This window comes from Mastomys coucha, unplaced genomic scaffold (assembly GCF_008632895.1).
Source record: "Mastomys coucha isolate ucsf_1 unplaced genomic scaffold, UCSF_Mcou_1 pScaffold1, whole genome shotgun sequence".
Classification (NCBI taxonomy): Eukaryota; Metazoa; Chordata; class Mammalia; order Rodentia; family Muridae; genus Mastomys; species Mastomys coucha.
The window spans coordinates 19,902,514-19,921,951 of NW_022196891.1; the positions used below are offsets into that span (position 1 = coordinate 19,902,514).

Genomic DNA, 19,438 nt, shown 5'->3' on the forward strand with positions numbered 1-19,438 from the left:
TAATAAATTTGAGACAAAAGCAACGAGGACAAACAAAATCCCTGTTCCCAAAAGGATACCAGCCTAAAAGATAGGACTATTCTCCTTGCTAAACTGCTACTGTTTTCATTTCTGCTGAGCCTTCTCATCGGAGAGGAGGGGGAGAAAGGAACCATGAGACCCTCGTCCCACTATACAATCACCCCTCCCAATCACATGAAACTGTGCCAATTGCTCTGGTCTCAGAATGTGCATCCTCTCATTCTGGGAAGTGCAGCCAGATAAAGTCATCAAACCTGCTGGGAACAGACTTTTGACTGTAGCTGCTTTAAGGTCACCCATGCTCCTGCTTGCAAACCTCTCCCTCACTGCTCTGTAAGTAACCCTAATAAACCCTCAGAACTGAAGAAATCATGATTAAGTTTGATCTTGAGATATCAGAAGGACAGGTAGATGTTTACGGCTCCTTCAGGGAAGTTATTTTGACAACAGTGACTAAGGCAACATCTTTTTTTTTTTTTCATTTTCCCTTTTCCTTATTTCAGTGTCTTTAGTATGTTCCTCAACATATCGTATGCAAAGAATAAAAAAGGTTAGAGGGAAGAGCCAAGGAAGGGTTAACAAAGAGTATGTAGAAAATTACCACTGGCAATTGCAGCTCTTTCTGGCTCTGATGGGGAAAACAATGTCTGGACCTGACTTAGATCACTCAAGATCTACACAAAGTATCCTCTGTGTGATGATGCATATTTGTAATCCCAGAGCTTGGAGGTAGAGCTAGCCAGCCAGCCTTGCTTCCTTGGAAGATTCTAGGAAATGAGAGAACCTGTCTCTGCAAAGAGACAACTGACACTGACTAAGGTTGACCTTTGGCCTGCACACACACACACACACACACACATACACACACACACACACACACACGACAAATTAATTACATAGTTTATACTAAAGAGTGTAAACCAGCATTAGAAGTCTATGATTCACATGAATTAGAGAAGGCACAGTGGAGACCTAGAGCAAAGAATGTATTTCATTTCATTTAATACATACAGGGAGCTAAATTATAATGAACTACTATGAAGAAAATTATGACACTTTCCTGAAGACCTGAAGGTAGTAGGTGGCAAACTAGACTTTGTACAAGCAGACTAAGTTCCAGAGTAGTCACCCTGTATACTTGGGAAAGATAAGACATGTTCATTTTTCTCCTGTACTAACACACTGAACATAATTTCTGATAATGTAAAGCATTGTGGATCAATATGCTACCGGGCTTTTTAGTAAATCAGTAACTGATAAGCCACAGGCACTCAAGGCTAAATGAGCATGACATCAGTTACCATGAGGTGTTAGTATCTCGATGCTGAAGTCTATACAGTCCTGATCTCATAAAAAGTATGAATAAATTCAATTGTAAGGCTGAACATTCTTAGACTCTGGTTTCCTAAACAGACTTGCTTTCTTTTGCCACAAGTCAAGGAATGTGAAATAAAAGAGCAAAACAGACCTAGCCAATTGTTTAAAAATAGAAACAATGCATTTGTTCATTTTGTAAAAACACTGATCAATAATACAGTGTTCAATAACTACTAAACAGATATACATAAACCAAGCTGCCTGATACCTATATTTCAAATAACAGAAACAGATTTATTATAGTATTGAGGATGTATCAAAAAAAAAATTCTCACACAATAAGGCACACATTTAATCCATTTAACTGATGCCATTTCCTAGCTATGGTGAAGAATTTTTAGCTGTCTACTTGACAGAATTTAGGATCATCTTATAAGAGAGTCTTAAGTAGGCAATTAACTATATAATATTGGCTTTGGGCACATCTATAAGGGATTGCATTGATTTTTAAGTGATGTGGAGGGATCCATTACACTGTGGGCAACACCATCCCCTAGGCAGGAAGTCTTGAGCTAAATAAGAATGGAGTATTCAGCTGTGCACAACCAACAGAGCATAAATGAATTAATTTCTCTTTGCTCTTGATTTATCTGCTTTGACTTCTTCACAACAATGGCTGTAATTTGGACTTCCCACTCAAATAAACCTTTATTTCCATAAGTTGTGTATCATCCAGATATTTTATCCCAAGAGCAGAAATGAAACTAAAACACTAGCTAAGCCAGAATAATTCCAATTTTCATTTAATAAACCTGTTATCTGAGGCACAAGAGTATACTTATCAAATCTTTAGATTCATTTATTTTAATAAAATATAAAATACTTACATTATTAATAGAAGGGCATACTGGTTTTTCTCCATAAAATCTTTGGGAAGGGACAACTGTAAAGGAAGTTCTTTTAAAGAAAGAGCAAAATATTAAAGATGGAGAGTCATTTAAATGTAAAAGTATAAGATGCAGAGAAAGCTTTTCTTGAAGGGTGTATCATGTGTCAATTTTTACCATAGTCATCAATGTGAAGTATTCTAATCTCTCTCTTTGCGAGCTTCTTCTTCTGAATAGTTTCTTTCATCATAGAATTGTTTTCCAAGGTGAAATACCCTGAAAAGCAGAGAATAAGTGTCTGTGGCACACCCAGCCATAAATGGTTCATCCGCATCATACCCCAATCCCCACCCAAGGCTCAGGGCCTGCTGCAGAAAAGGGGAAAGGAAAGGTTACTAGAATCATAAACAAGGTGGACTAAGATAAAACATTGTCTTCTGGACATGACTGAAACTGTTGCATTCATGATCTCAGAGCAGGCATGGTTTTCTGCACAAGCTAAAGTCAGTGAAATGTCAGCATGGAATGGGGAGATGCTCAAAAGTGCACCTCTAGTCAGGGAACTATTGATTGCTAGTAGAGGAGGAGACATTTCACTTTAAACCTGTGGGTTGGACATGCTCTGGTGGATGTCTCCACACCTATGAATACCCGAGCAACACAAAGTGAAATTCTGAGGTTTTAGAAAAAAAGGTGGCATGAAGTTAAAGGAGGCATGTTTTGACCATGAGTATGGTCAAAATGCATTGTGTGCATCCATGAAATTGACAAGTCATAAAAGTAATCTACTAAAGCATTTTGTAAACCAAAATGGGCATATGGACAGCTACATTCTATCCAATAATTAGGAGTCAATCTACTACCATAAAATATCAGGCGACTTCTACTTGTCAGGCACTGTACCATGCGTGGAGGAAAATCTCAACTTTGTCTCCTATACCACTGCATATGTTTTCCAACTGAACTTCCTCATTTTGGTGAATTTCCTCCCATTTGTTCCAGTACATGGGAATTACCATTTATGTTTTCAAAATAAAAGTGTTATTACTCCACTAATATCCTTCAGAATATTTAAAAGGATAAAAAAATATGTAGCTGAAAATGAGATAAAAGTTGGATCATTTGGATACCAATATGAAAACTCAGAAGAACAAAACATAGTCAGAAGGAGCAACGTGAAAATGACCTACATGCTATCAGTCTCAGATGAGAATGTTAAAACTGTAGCCCAACTGTTCAATAAGCTGGAAAAAGCACAAACTCATATTCCAAAACTAAACAGGCAAAATAGGAGATATGTGATAATTATAGTCTAAGAAGAAAATATCTTTTAGTTAGATCAATAGAAATGCTGTAAATGCCACTGATGCATTGGAAAGATAACAAAACACTAACAATCAAATAGAGATTTAAAAATTGAGTGATTTTCTTGGGAGATGGCTCTGAAGGTAAAGGTGTGAATCCTGTAGCCTTAGTAGCCAAGGCTGATACTAAAGACCCCTGTGGTAGGACAAAGGACACATTGCCTTCTGATGTGTGAACATGTACTGTGACATGAGGATGCCACATATTGAATAAATAAAAGCAATTAAACTTTTTAAGTTCATTGACTGTGAGACTGTGAAAGTATATAACTAACTTGCTAGAAGTTTATTCACATTTTGTTACATATAAAAGTGCATCTGGGAATATTTTACATGCTAAAGTATGTGACCTTTTGTATGTGTATGTGTGTTTGTATGTGTGTGTGTGTAAATATCTGAGTCTTTGATGTTTCTTAGACATATAGCATAGATTTGATATTATGAAACATATGTTCTAACTAGATAATTTCTAGGTATTGCACCAATATTATGCTAAGAATTTTAAACTAATTATCATCATGTTTGTAACATATTTGAATTATATATATGTCTGAAATTATTATATATTTCCTCATTTTAATAGTATTTTTTGAGACAAAAAGCTTTATTTTACAACTATGTCATCTTCAAATAAAGGCAGTTTTCCTCTTACTATTCTTGCCTTTGTCCTGGCTATGTCTTCTAATAGAATATTGTATAGAATGGGTTGGAGAAAGCAAGCTTGCCTTCCTAGATCCCACAGTAGAATCTGTCTTTCAGTGTTACACACAATGTCCGCTATAGTATTCTTGTGGATATTGTCATAAAGTTCAGGCATTCCTTTTACATTTTTGTATTGCTCATTTGAAGGTACTATGACTACATTGTAAGTGTCAAATTTATCAAGTGTTTTTTTTTCTAATCTTTTGTGATTATTACATAAATAAGGGAGTCACATTGAATTGAGTGATTTCAGCAATATGGAATGAGTAGACATTGTATAATCATAAAATGTTAGTCATTTAATACATACTAAATGTAATATGTAGTAAACGAGTTTCATACCTAAATTCATGAGAATCTCTGTCTCTGTCTGTCTCTCTGTCTCTCTGTCTCTGTCTCTCTCTGTCTCTGTCTCTCTGTCTCTCTGTCTCTGTCTCTGTTTCTCTCTCTCTCTCTCTCTCTCTCTCTCTCTCTCTCTCACTCATCCTTGGGGATGGTGATGGCACAGCATCTATCTTGTAGGGCCACAGAACAACCTCATATGGTTCCTTAGCTGCAGTCCACCCTTATGTTCATTTGAGAAAGGGTCTCTTACTGGCCAATGACCCCCAGAGATCTCCCAGTCCCTTCCTCCACAGACTGGGATGATAAGTGCAACCCATAGTGCTCATTACAATTCTGGGGACTGAATTCATGACCTTATGCTGTCAAGGTAAACAAGTGACCCACTGGAGCTTTTCAGCAAGGGTTATTCTATTCTCCTCCTCCTCCTTTAGTTTTATTTGATTCTAAATTTAGAATAAAGGTAACAGATGGTATAGCCTTACTTTCTTTCTTAGACAAGGTCTTATTATGTGGCCATCTTGGATTTTTATTTTAAATATTTGGTTCCATGGTATTCAGTTTGCTTCTTGTCTGATGAAATACATATAATTAGATTTTAATACTGCCGTGCCAACTGGGTAGATCTAACACTTGTGTAATGTTTTCTCCTTTATCATGAGCCCTTTGCAGCTTCATTTTTCTGTCCATCAATATGCTTTTCACTAAAATTTACCTTATTTCAATTTTTACTCATTTTTAAAATTTTTAATAATATTTTGGTAATTTCTGGCTATTATTTAATCATCTATTTTAACAAGTCCTGCTGTCTCTTTGATTATAGCCAGAGATATGACATAGATACTGGACCATTGTCAACAGAAGTCTTTGGCCAGTTACACTTTTTTAATGTATTTTTGGAAGGTTTTTTCTGCTAATATTGCAAACCCACAACCTAATTGATACTTCCTTTGATAGTAGTATCCACTCACATTTGGTTTTCATTTCAACTGTTTTGTGTTTATTATTTTATTTTTATAAGACCACATCCAATTTATTTTATTTACCTTCCTTGCATTTCCTCTATTTTAGTCATCTATCTATTGTAGGGAACTATAAGCTTTCCTACTGGTTTTGTTAGTATACTGCGAATAGACCCCAGGGTTTCACCCATGCTGACTGAGTGACTTACTGAAAATTCCATCCTCAGTCTTAGAAACCAAAAGAAATGATCACATTATATCACAATCAATTCCTTTCTGTTTAATCCACTGAGTTATAACTTTTATGTATGATCCCTTTCTTAACAAATTTCTGCTTATTAAACATCTTGCCAAATTACAGAGATTGTGGAGAATGTGTTTTTTGATCTTCCTAAAACTCAGCCAGCCTGTGCTATTTAAATGGTAGCACATTTTTAAAGAAGCCATCACAACATTTTACAATAAATGTTATAAAGTGTGAATTCATGTTTCAAAAAAAAACTGATTATATTTTTATTTAGGTATTTGGTGGTGTGTGTACCTGTGATCAAAGGCATGTGCTTACAAAGACACACATATGGAGGTTAGAGGACAAATTCTGGGAGTGTTTTCCTATAACCTCATATGCCTGGGGAGTAGAACTCATAAGCTTGGCAGCAGGTACTTTTACCCACTGAGGCATCTTACTTACCCTAAAACTGCAAAATCTTACTCTCTATTGTCTATTATCATTAACCATTCATATTTTCAGTACTATTATAATAGCACACTGAATAGTTCTAGATAAAACAACTACATTTTGCATACCCAAGATGCCAGCATCATCTGACAACATTGTTAGTGAAAATTACTTGACATTGAAGTTTGCTAAATTTTTATTTTATACCTTCAAACATAAATCATATTTACTATTTTGTTTTATAAAAATGCACTAGATTATTGTATTACAATTAATAATTAAGTAAATGAATAAGAACATCTAGTGGGAAAAACATGGAGCATTATAGTAGTAATTTCATATAACTTATTATAAATTACCAGTGGGGCAAAACCTAATTACAAGTAACCTAATTACATCACTATAACAGCAGTTGGAATTTTTCTAATGGAATTAACTTACTCTGAAAATAAATATCCCTCTATGAGCACAGAGAACTCAATTGTAGATTTAAGAAAAACAAATTTAAGAAAGATTTAATACACAAAATCGCATGGGCACACTATAAATTATAATAAATCAGAAAATAGGTTTTAGTAAACATGACTTATCCTCATCAAACCATATAAGATGAAGTAATGCTAAGACATTCAGTTAAAAGTACAGATTGGGGAGCAAAGAGAAGATACTGGAATGCTGTTAGCTGTGTAAGCAGAAGGAAGAACACACAGGCAGGGAGCTTTGCTCCTCATTCTTGCTACGAGATGCCCTGCTTGTCCTAGGAACTGACAAGAAAACAGCACAGCCTCTAAGGCTGTAGCAGTGGGATGGAGCTGTCTGTGGACAACAAACCTTCCAAACAGCGAGCCTGCTGAACACATCTCTCACTATGATACAACTGAGTGAATACGGACAGAAATAGAAAGGAGTGTTTCAAACATTCACAAGGTAAAAATGTATTAGTACAATGGATGAAGTCCATAATAAACAGAATAGAGCACTTGGAAAATATTAAAAGAGAAACAACAAACACAAAAATCACCTGAAAGGATCTCATGTAAATCTAACCTCTCTAAATATTCAAGACAATCACTTTGTGGTTTGTCATTGTTTTATTTTTGAGACAGAATCTCATGATCTCAGATTAATCTTGAACTTGCTACCTATGCAAGCTTGAATTTCTGTTCATCTTGCCTCTGTCTCTGGAATGGTAGAACCACAGGAATGACTCACCATGCCCAAGTTATACGGTGCTAGTGATTGAATTTGGCACTTTAGGTATGCTAGGGAGGGATTCCAATAGCTTAGTTATACCCCTGGTCCCTTCCTGCAGTTTTACATAATGTACAACCATCAGTATCTTTGTTTTATAAAATTATATTTAGATTATTTTTAGCCAGCTTTTATTGCCAAGAAGAAAAAGAAAATATGAAAAACTGATGGCTGAAGATTTTGCTATGTTCCTAAATGTTTGTTCCTCTTTACATTTCTGATTAAAATAAACTATGAGAGCCTCTTCCTACACAGTGATCTTTAAAATAAAGCTTTTTTATTAATTTATTAGGAAAGATAGTGATATAATGTTTTATTTACTGTTTTTATTCATTTTCTTTAAGTAGTACTACATTTCACAATTTTCTTTTCAAGGCATATCTTACTTCATATTGTTCAAAGAACAGCTAAGGTTGCCTCATTGATGTTTCTATTTTTAACAACCCACAGACCCACTTGTCATTGAATAAAAAACTTTGTCTCCCTAAATAATTGTCCCTCAAAAGAAAAGCAAGCACCTGACTTTGGTTCATGCAGCCAACTGAAAGACTGTATATTTTGATCAAAAGGCAGTCAGAATTGATTTCTTGGTGGGAACACTATCCATATTTTTTAACTTGTCAGGAGAATTGTTCTGTAATTTTCAGCAGTGTTATAAAAACAGGGCTCTGTAACAATGAGGTAAAATTAAATACATATCTCATAAAGACTTTTCTTGGAGTCATTCTTTGACAGAGATTAAATATGTAATGAGACACCATGAGCTGCCACATTTCATAGGTCACAAATATGTTTCCTACTGTAAATGTATTTGCCCCTTTGTCTGCTGAAAAATGATCCTCAGAGCTCTTAGCTGCCATGTTTCTGGGCTCAGGAGGTTAGGATGGAGTAATCTCATACAATGACTTTCTATCTGCAAAATTAAAATTCCTTTTCTATTTTTCTTTCCGTCTCTACTTGGATACTGCAATCATAAGTAGGTTCTCCAAATCTGTTGCCCTGATTACCAAATGTTTACCATTAAATGAAGGCATTGGCTGCTTTTAGAAATTTGCTATTTCTATGAATTATGCATATTATAGAATTTAATCAAAGTAGTAAGTAGGTGCTTCCAATTAATCTCAATGTAGGATATCTTAACTCCTACACATGTTGCAAAGGACTCTCTATATGCAAAGAAATAAAAGGGTTACGATTGTCCAAAATAATCATCTTTGCTATGAGTAGTAACTAGATTCAGTCATTTATCACATCTCCTTTAAGACAGGTTCTGAAGATGGGGATAGAGAAGCAAATAAAAATTGAAATAGATGATGGGCTACTTTTCAGCCATACAAGAAAACAGCACTAATCCAGGATCCATCTTCATGAGAGCAGATGGTGAATTTCTTAAGGTTCAAATGATTCAGCATGGGCTGCCTCTCTTTTCTTAAATGGCACATGCGTTCCAGTTTTACACATATATACCTATATGACCATCTAAAGAAGATGCCTGCATTGCTAAATGTGACTCAGGATAAAACTACCTCATTTGATTTCTGGCTCTGTTAAGTAATCATATGATTCTAGCTAAGTCCTTTCACCTGTCTGAAACTCAGTTTCTCTACAGGTAAAATAAAATAAGAAACTAATCTCAGGGATCCTCTTTGACTTAAATAACTTAATCTGTAAAAATTTATTATTAACATTTTATAGCGTATATAGATGGAACTCAGTGGTAAAGAATGAATACTGTTCTTACAGAATATCTGAGTTCAGTTCTCAACACCCATATCATGTAGCTCACAACCAGCAGCCATTTCTAGATGTGACACACTCTTTTGACCTCTACTGGCACTTGGACAAACACAGCACATATTCACATTTATATAAATAAAAGTAAATTTAAAAGATTATACAGCTCACTAGAGCATAGGAATTTTGACTTTGTAAATTTAGGAAACAAAGGTGACAGACGGGGATGAGAACGCAATTTAATGCAGAAATTCATTCTAAGTTTAGCTCAGCAGGGGACTGGAGAGGTGATTGCTAGGTAAGAGTACATACTGTTTTTGCAGAAGACATGCTTGCTAGTACTCACACTGGGCAGCTCACAATTCTCTATAAATGCTGTTCCAAGGGATCTAATGCCTACCGCATCCATGGGAACTGCTGTACTCATAGAGTACATGTACATACATTAAGTATATGGGCATACATACATACATACACAGAAAATAAAAAAATCATTTACTAAATCTTCAAAGAAAATTGGCTTAATCATATATTTATTTCACTCACCCCATTTTAAATTTTTAAGGTTCTATTTTAAGTTAAGCACATAACTATCTCATCAATGACACTTGGCTGCATTATTTAATAACATGGTTTGTGAATAAAGTGGGTAAATGAATATACGAATGAAATAAGTGAATGTATGTGAATATATATATATATATATATATATATATATACATATATACATATGAATGTCTGCATATCTAGTACAAATACTAATAAACCACATAAATGTTTTATAATTTTTCCAAATATTTTATCACTATCTCTGAATTTGATACTACCTTAATCAATAGAATACAACATGTTTTCTTTCCCCCAAAAAAGACGGGAACTCATGGCCCTCTACTTCTAGGTCAAACAAGCAAATAGAATTTTCAATATAAATAGGCATATTTATGATCTATGAAATATCATAATATCTACCAAAAGCACTGGGATTGAACATAACCTACATGGGACTGAAGCAACGATCTAGGAACTCAGTGGCAAGTAGGTGGGAATGCACGCAGCTGTCAATCATGTTTCATGGGATTCAGATTCAGCAGTTGTCAGGATCTAACCTAAGCTGTCAGATGATCAAACCACTCACTTTACCGTTCTACTAACATACATAAAGTCAACTTAAAGTCCTTTACAAAGCACTCCTTGCACTGAGGATCTTTTTGAGGAAGGTTCTAGAGAGTATGACACAAAGAATGAAAAAGCAAAACAAAAACAAACAAATAAACAAAAAATAAAACAAAAAACTTCCACTTTGCCCAGGATGAAGGCCAAATCTTATTCTCAAACCTGCCTTCTCAGGTACTCACTTGATGGGTTGTCTGTGCTGTGAAGGCTGACCCCTGGTACCTTTGGACCTAGAATTTAAAAATACACATATAAAGGTTTTTAAAAAGATGGCTGAATACACAGAGTTGTTTGCTGCCGAGCCAATGGTGGAAAGAGAGAACTGACTCTTAAGTTGTCCTCTGATTTCCACATTTGCATCATGCTTTGTACACATACATACATACATACATACAAACACACATATATACTCACATACAAGCAAATAAATAAATACAATAAGAACATCTAAGTCATGCTTACCATAAACACTACATGATAGAGTTTCTTTATCCAAATGTAAGTACTATATGTTTAAAAAACAACAAAACAGTAACTAAACAAACAGAATTCATGCCATTCATTACATTCCAAGGGGAATGTATGAATTAAATTTTGTCTCTGAGAGGTACAATACCACATTAAAGGGGAAAAGATTATTTTATTATATTCTTGTAAGATTTCTCTAGATATCTCCATGTGAGGCTATGGTGTGACAAAAGAATAAGACAAAAGAAGGGATAAGAGGTGGGAACCATTGCTCAGCCCCAAATGAGAAGAAGCAGAGGGAGTTCATACAAATTCCAAGTCCTTATATGAAGGAGTGTGGGTGTTCTGTGTGAACATGTACATGTGTCTGTGTGCATGTGTGAGCGTGCATGTGGGTGCGCACATGCAAACATGAACATGCAGGTCAAGGTCAAAGACAACCTTGGGTATGGCTCTTCAGATGCCATTGATGTCTAATTTTTTTGAGAAAATTTCTCTTCCTGACTTGAAATTAGCCAAGCAGGTGATGCTGGATGTTAGCAAACCCTTGAGTATCTACCTGCCTCTCTTCCTTAGCACTGGGATTATAAGTACATGTGATCATACTCAACATTTTTTAATGTGACTTCTGGGAACCAAACTAAGGTCCTCATTTTTACAAGGAAAGTATTTTACCAGTGCTGTTGGCTCTTTTGTCCCAATTGATCCTTATCTCCAAACAAAACTAGTTGTGAGGAAGACATTTTCTAAAAAAAATTGGTAAATTTTGATTATACTGTGGTTTTGTCAAAATAATTGCCTACCTCTTTACTTATCCATTTTGATATTTATCCACTTTAAGTTTTAATTTCTAAATATTTTTATTTTGAGCATATTGGAGAGATGGCTCAGCAGTTAGGGACATGATCCTTTGAAAGAATGTGAATTCAGTTCCCAGTACTCAAGTTGAGAAGCTCACAACCACCTACTCCAGCTCCAGGAATTCTGATGCCCTCTTTTGGCCTCCTCTAAGTGAAAAAATGGACTAAGCTTCAAATCTCATGAGATAAAAACACCTATTAATGATGGTAATGTAAATTGGTTAAACCAACTATATGCAGTGAATCCTATTGAAAAGCATATACTATCTAACCTTCACAGAATAACAAGAAATGTTGATTCATGGGACTAAAGCTGGCATCAAAATATGTGCAATCTTCTTTCATAAAGTTGCATGAGATGCAATCACGATTCAATAATCCCTCAGTAGAAGCACTAGAAAAATAAGACAAAAAATGAGAAATATTGTTATTATAGAACCTTGAAAATAATGGTATCAACATTTAAATCCAGTCAAATAGAAAAGTTGCTTTGTAGCTCCTGTGACAATTCCTTGTAACTTATGATTCTTTCAAGACATGCAAATTCACTTTTCATTATTATAATAAAGAAATATACACTTTTTTTCTGGTGAATAACAATAATATTATGGTATGTGCCTATGAGTACTAGATGAATATGACTAAATAAATATACCAATTCCTGTGTGATTCACTATATTTTATTGTTAAGCTCCATTTCCCTTTTTAATATTTATTTCATTTTTGTTTATGTTTATGCCTATATGTGTGTGTACATGTATGTGTGGATGCCTGTGGCAAGAAGAGGGCATCAGGGTTCTGGAAACTGAACTCTAGTCCTTTGCAAGTGCAGTGCAGACATTTTTTAAATGCTGAGGTATCTCTAGTCTCTACATTTTTTTTTTTTGTATTACAGTCTAGAAGAAAAGTAGATCATAGAGGTAAAGACAAGGAATCCTCAATAAATATCAGCCAAAAAGATGAATAAATTTTTCTAAAACACTCTCAAAATGAAGGTCATGACTTTGTAACTTCAACAGTGTAAACATGAGAATTCACTATCCTCACTTGTTTTATTAAAGATGGGCACTGAGATTTTTAGTAAAGAAACTTCACTGTGAATGAAAATATTTGAAATACTACTGACATTCAAGGTCAATGTTGAAAAAGGACTCTAGTCAGCGAATGAACATATATGCTTTCTTTTTCACCAAAGGAGAGGAGTACTCATGACGGATATTCTAAGGAGTTACTGGCAGCTAATGGCTCTTGGGCAAAGAAGAGACATATCCTTCTGTGGTTTAGACACTCCTAAGTTTTCCATGTTCCTGTAAATAACCCTAACAAAACTTTCTCCATCTCTATATCTGTCCTATTCTTTCCCCAGCACACGCTACATGATAGTTACTTGAAAGGATGAAGAAGGTCAACAGAAGTAACAGAGGCCAAGGGAAGTGAATGCGATTTAAGTATATTATATGCATGGATAAAAATCTCATACTGACATTATTATGCATAATTAGTATATACTAACAAACGCTTATGTGAGCAAAGTGTTCTCAACCACATTTTAGATTGGGCCATAATTTTTGATATATCTGCATTCATGAGTAGTAACACTCTTAATTTTAACATAGAGTATATGACAATCCTCAGCAGAAGAGAAGAGGTAGTAGATTGGACACAAGGTTGAAAGAATGAACTCAGGCTTACTGCAAATGCAACCCTCAGAGTTACAACTTCATACTTGAAATGCTGTGATATCACCACACTCCACAGACATACTAGGCACCTAAAAATTCACTCTGGGATGAATTATCTTGTGAGATAATCACATAAATTTATTTGAACTATGGTTATAAAATATGTCATTGTAATCATTTTTAGGACACAATCCAGTTTTATTAGATATATTTGCAGTGATGTCCGACCATCATTCTAGATAGAGTGAGTGTCTGGGTTGCATAGTTCACTCTGGGTTGGTAACACTAAGATTTGAAGCCATTGTCTTTCTGTCCTCTTCCATAAAGTTTTCACAGTCAAGCTCCATAGAGATTCACACTGTTATTTAAGACTTACTTATTTAGTGTATGTTTATATGAAATATGCATATAAATTTAGGAGTAACTCCTGGGCATGCATACACAGGAGCCAATTTCTGACATTGGGTGTTACCCTCTATTTCCCCTCTCCTCATATTTTTGAGACAGAATCTCTTACTGAAACTGAAGCTTGCTACTTTATCTATACTGTCTGTCTAGAAAGCTCCAGGAATCTTCTTGTGTTGCCACACATTCAGGACAATGTAATCATGCAAGTATGCATAGCCCCTTTTAGCATGGGTGCTGTGGATCAGAACTCGGATTGTTAGGCTTATACAGTAAGTACTTAATCCACTGAGTATCTCCACAACCCTCTTTTATACTACTCAGATTATGACATTTCTGAAACAAAAAAATACAATGCTTTTAGACAAAAATACTAACACTGGATTTGGTAACAGTTCTGATTCTTCAATTAATTAAATCAATGTCTGATCTTTTTACAGCTCAAGCAAGACTCTGACTGAGTTTTCTGGGTCAAATTCCATCTTACACTCAAGCTAACTGGCACTCCATGAGCCATGTAAGAGGACATTTGTTGGCAGTATATTCTCTTTATAGTAAGTTCACTGCACTAGTTCAGGTCATGAGCAAATTGATTGCTATGGTACAATCACAAGGCAACCAACTATACACATCTAAACAGTTGATGTGATTCAAGTCTCATTTAGACTTATAAGAGCAAAAATATCAAGTAAGTTCATCCATTGACCTTGACCAGTGCTTATCTCCAATGGTCATTTCTTTTAGAAGTTTTTACTTCTTTGTTTTTGTTTGTTATTAAAGAAAGGACTACAATATGATGCACATCTCTAAAGCATTGCTCATGGTTGTGAGGTTTAGTTTTCATTTTCAACTTCACAAAAGCTAGAGTCTTAATAGTGAGTTATTTACATTTGGTTGTTCTGAGAACTTATGTCAGAAGGATTTTTCTTAATTGTGTTGAGGTGAGAAGACCCATCGTGAATGTGAGAGATGCCATTCTTCAGGGTGTGTGCTCCTGTACATGTTTGTGGATGTCTCCTTCAATTGGTTTCCATTTCATTTGACAGTCTGTGAACAAAGGGCTTGCTTATTCTGGTTAGTATAGCAAGCAAGCTTCCTCTGGGAACCCCACATCTTCACCTCTCCAATGCTGAATTTTCTTCTACCTGGCTTTTGCACAGGAGTCAGAAATCCAAACTCTAGTCTCCATGCTTGCAGTGAGCACTTTATATCCCTAGCCTTCTATATACGTTTTTACTTTCAAAACAAAAAGTATACGCTACTTGGTAAGGAGAGGTAAAACTTCTTCAAACAGAGTGAATTTCCTCAGAGAATAAACCACAGCAGCCTTGACATGTTTTAAAGCCAGTGTGTGAAATGGAAATTAGAAAGTGCATGTAGAATCCAGAAATAATAGGCCCTTTGCCTGCTCAAAATAAAAGTCATTCTTGTGAGGTCCTGCTGGAAGCTTGAAGAGTGAGGAGACATTTTAATGTTGAATAGTTGAGTTCTTAACCTCTTGATAAATTTAATTTCACATTTAGACATGCTGAGCAGATGTGAATATTCACATATGTGTTGCTACATTTTAGTTAAACAAGAAACCTTCTATACTCAAATAAAGCTACTTTCTCCCACAATCTCATTTACCTTTATGAACCTCAAGACAACAAGAACAAACAGAAAAGGCAAAGAAAAACAAAAAGAGAGAAAGAAGCCTTTGCTTGCTAGAATTTGTATTCAGGGACTCATCCATCATGCTATTATGTTATATAGGAATAAATTATATTTGTGTCACATTGATTGATGTACACAAAACTCAACATGAGTTGGTGCAGAAGGCATTATTGCTAGGAAAATATGAAAATGTCTGTAATGTGTAGAGGTGAGAAAAGTAAGCCATACATATGCACCAAAAATACTGTGAAACTATAAAAGTGGGTAAATAAAAGGAAGAAGAGACACAGAAATCTCATGTCTGGAAATAGTTTCCCCAGCTTCCAGAGGGTCATAGAGAAGGGACCAGAGGAAGAGAGTGAAGTTCTTTTTAAAGAGACTGGCATATAAAAATTAATGACTCTGTTATGTGTACAGACAGGAGCCTATCATAACTCTCCTCTGAGAGGCTCTATCCAGCAGCTTACCAAACAGATGCAGACCACCCCCCCCAACAAAAAAAAAAAAAAAACAAAACCATTAGATGGAGCTCCAGGAGTCTTGGGAAGGATTGAGCAACCCAGAGGTGATAGGAACTCCATAAGATGACAATACAGTCAACTAATCTGGACCGTTGGAGTCTCCCAGAGACTGAACCACCAACCAACAAGCATGTCTGTGCTGAACCTAGGCACCCCCTCAAATATGTAGCAGATGGGCAGCTTGGTCTTCACGTGGTCTAGCAACAGCTGCAACGGGGGGGGGGGGGGCTGTCCCTGAGTCTATTGATTGCTTGTGGATCTGCTTCCCCTAGACTGCCTGCTTTGTCTCACCTACGTGGGAGACGATGTGCCTAGTCCTGAAGTGACTTGTTGTGCCATGGTGGGTGGGTACATGGGATGGGGGGACTGAGCTCAGTCTCTTTCCTCCCTCTCTTCTCAGAGGAAATCAGGAGAGGGAGGATGTGGAGCTGTGTGAGGGGGGACTGGGATGAGAGGGAAGGCTGCTATCAGGATGTTAAGTGAATAAATAAAGTAATGGGGAAAAAAAAAAAGAAAACCAGATTTAGCTTTGTTGTATCTTCATTGTTGGGTGTTTGCAGTGTGAATTAAATTTCCAAGAAAGAAGCTGCATTGAACATTTGTTCGGTTCAATGACTGCTTAAAAATTCAGTGATTGTGGAGAAGTTATGATGCTGTAGGATCAGAGCCAAATAATATTGGGTTATTTTAGCCGCTCTAAGAGCCATTTATTGGCACCTTTGTGTACGTACTAACATTGTATGACTATTACATATATCCTCTTGGAATGTATGAATAGACTTCTAGGTTCCACTAACCTCTAAATTAAGAATATTATTAGATACTGGCACCCAAGACCTAGAGCACAGATTCCCCAGGCTTACGGTAAGTTGTCTCCCTGAGGTTCCTAGGTGCACCTGAAAAGTATATTGATTTATGGCCTCTTTGTCCTATTACTATAAAAGCTCCATAACACTGTTACCTCATTGGAATTCTGTATTTGAGGTTTTCCTTGCTATGACCATTCATATGTGGCTATGGAATAAACTGTCTTTTTATCATCTCTGAAGTACAAGCTGCATCTTTTTTATTATCCCCAAGTAAAAAAAGAGAGGAGAAGGGAAGGAGAGAGAGAGAGAGAGAGAGAGAGAGAGAGAGAGAGACAGACAGACAGACAGACAGACAGACAGAGACAGAGACAGAGACAGAGAGGCAGAGAGAGACAGAGAGACAGAGAGAGACAGAGAGAGAATATAATGAATGAAAATTCTGTTCCATGTGTAGCTTCCTAAACTTCCTGATGTCCACGTCCAAGAGAAAAGACCATGAGTCTGAGGTTGTCATATAGAGAATGTATTTTGCCTCACCATGTGGAAAATGATCTGAGTTTTTTTTTTTCCCATGCCACAGTCACTTGTGGTCTTAGCCTATGAAAAGCCAACCTGGGGAAAATGAGTTCATACCACCTACCTGTACAGTTGCCTCCCTCGGGGAGAAAATTCTGTGCTCAGAAAGTAACTGTTTGGGGAAAAAATAGCAAAAGTTTTAGTGGTAGATTTATTTTCATGAACCTTAATTTTTACTTGAATTTTCTAACCTGTCAAAAAGACAAGAATGACTGATTTGTTATTCAGACATAGAAATTTGCTGTATTCAGGAAATGCTTCTGTCTTGTTTATAAAATAATCACCCTGCTTCTTAAGCTTTTCCAGTGTTTTAGAAGTCTGTGTGCAGTGTCTATGAAAGAAGTGGGGTTAACAATTTTAAGACGTATTTGTATTTATATGTATATCAGTGTGTATAGTTGCATGTGCATGCAAGTGCCCATGAAGACCAACAGAAGGCATCAGATATCCCTGGGGCTGGAATTACAAGCAGTTATGAGACTCCTGATGTGAGTGCTTGAAACTGAACGTTGGTCTTGTACAAGAGCAGTACCTGGTCCTGCTCCAAGACAGTGCTTTTAAAGAGAGGGTTGTTATTACATGGGTTGCTTGTTTGAACAACCATTGAATAATTCTCTAATAATAGAAAAGATTACACTTGACAAAGCCGATGGCCAGCCCATGTAGAGAAGCAAAAGCAATCACATTTTTTGAGTTGTTTCATCATAGGCCAAGATCCTTATCACTTCCCAGTTTCCTGATGTCAGATGCCGCACGGTAATTTGCTCGCTTTTACTCTGCAAAAAATAAAAATAAAATTGAAAATATTGATTTCTCATTTTTACTTAAACAGCATTACCCTGGGTTTAAAAAAAAAATACAAGGAGCTTTTGCTTCATCTAACTCTTTCTCAGTCAACTTTAGGCTTCCTACACTAAATTCAAGGACTCACATGTGTTCCAATAAAGAGACTATGGTGGGACAATGCCTTTATCCCTGGGCCACAGGTAAACAGTGCAGGAAGCGCCAGGTGGCCATGCAACGGAGAGCCTTCTATTGATCTCACTGAAATAGGTGGCAGCTGTGCAGTTGTACAGCATCACAGTGAACATTTCAGAAGAAACTCTTGCAACTGAGCAATACTATTTATTCTTCACCTTCCTTATGTGTTTCTTGCTATAACACTTGTTGTATTGTAGAATATTGAAGCCAAGACAAAGCTAACTACTTCCTCCAACATTTATCACTCCTCTCTGTATGTGTGAGTCATTCTACATGCTCACAGGATATTTCGGTCCAACACAAGTTGACAGCTCAGGCTTGGCCTGTCCTTCACTGCCGATGTGTGCCATTTCCTTGGGGTGGAAACTTTACAAACCTCTCTTATTAGCATTGAAATGTCCAACATATTAGTTAAGCACAGTCATCCAATTGTGCTACGGAAGTCCAGAAGTTGATCACTCTTCACACTGCAACTGTGACTCCCACAGTTTTGTTCTTAAAGGCAAATTTTCTTATAGCTCCAGAGGTCAATGACAGAGAAAACACTTCAGACTGGGGCTCTTGGTCAGAAAACACATATGTGCTCTTAACCTGTCATAGTTTTCACCTTTCTGTTTGTTTTGAAGACTGGAGATCATTCTACCTCAGCCTCCCAATTGCTGGATTGGAGGCGTGTGCTACCATGCTTGAGTGAGCTTCATGAGTTTTGGAAGATAGGCATGTGTCAGCAGTAATGGCAGGCATTTGCTTTTTAAACATTATCCTAATTAAGAATCAATTTAGAGGAAATGGAGCTTCCCTGACTCTTCATCATTCACGGTTTCTCATTGACACTTACTTTGTTTTACTCGTTATTTTTTGTCAAAAAGTAATATGCTTTCCTTTTATCTAAAAAAATACACAAAGGTTTGGAAGGTTAGCTAGAAAATTAATTCATCAAGCGACAATGTTTTGAAAATGTTTGTTCTTTTTCCTCTTACTTGATGCATCAGTTGAAAGCAAGATCGAAAGATCAGAGTATTTGAACTCTAAAAATTCTGGCATGCAT

At 36.2% G+C, this 19,438-nt stretch overlaps 1 protein-coding gene across 2 annotated transcripts in view; it reads right to left on the reverse strand.

Moving 5' to 3' along the window:
* Nucleotides 1–19,438, reverse strand: part of Dpp10 (dipeptidyl peptidase like 10) — a 716,117-nt gene that overhangs the window by 32,602 nt on the left and 664,077 nt on the right. For both annotated transcript variants that reach the window (XM_031380842.1, XM_031380845.1), the window contains exons 14-19: nt 18,094–18,185; nt 17,474–17,521; nt 12,033–12,154; nt 10,615–10,662; nt 2,403–2,501; nt 2,226–2,295 (exon numbers count right to left, since the gene is read on the reverse strand). In XM_031380842.1, coding sequence (XP_031236702.1) covers nt 2,226–2,295; nt 2,403–2,501; nt 10,615–10,662; nt 12,033–12,154; nt 17,474–17,521; nt 18,094–18,185 — 479 coding nt within the window. The remainder of the gene's footprint in view (nt 1–2,225; nt 2,296–2,402; nt 2,502–10,614; nt 10,663–12,032; nt 12,155–17,473; nt 17,522–18,093; nt 18,186–19,438) is intronic.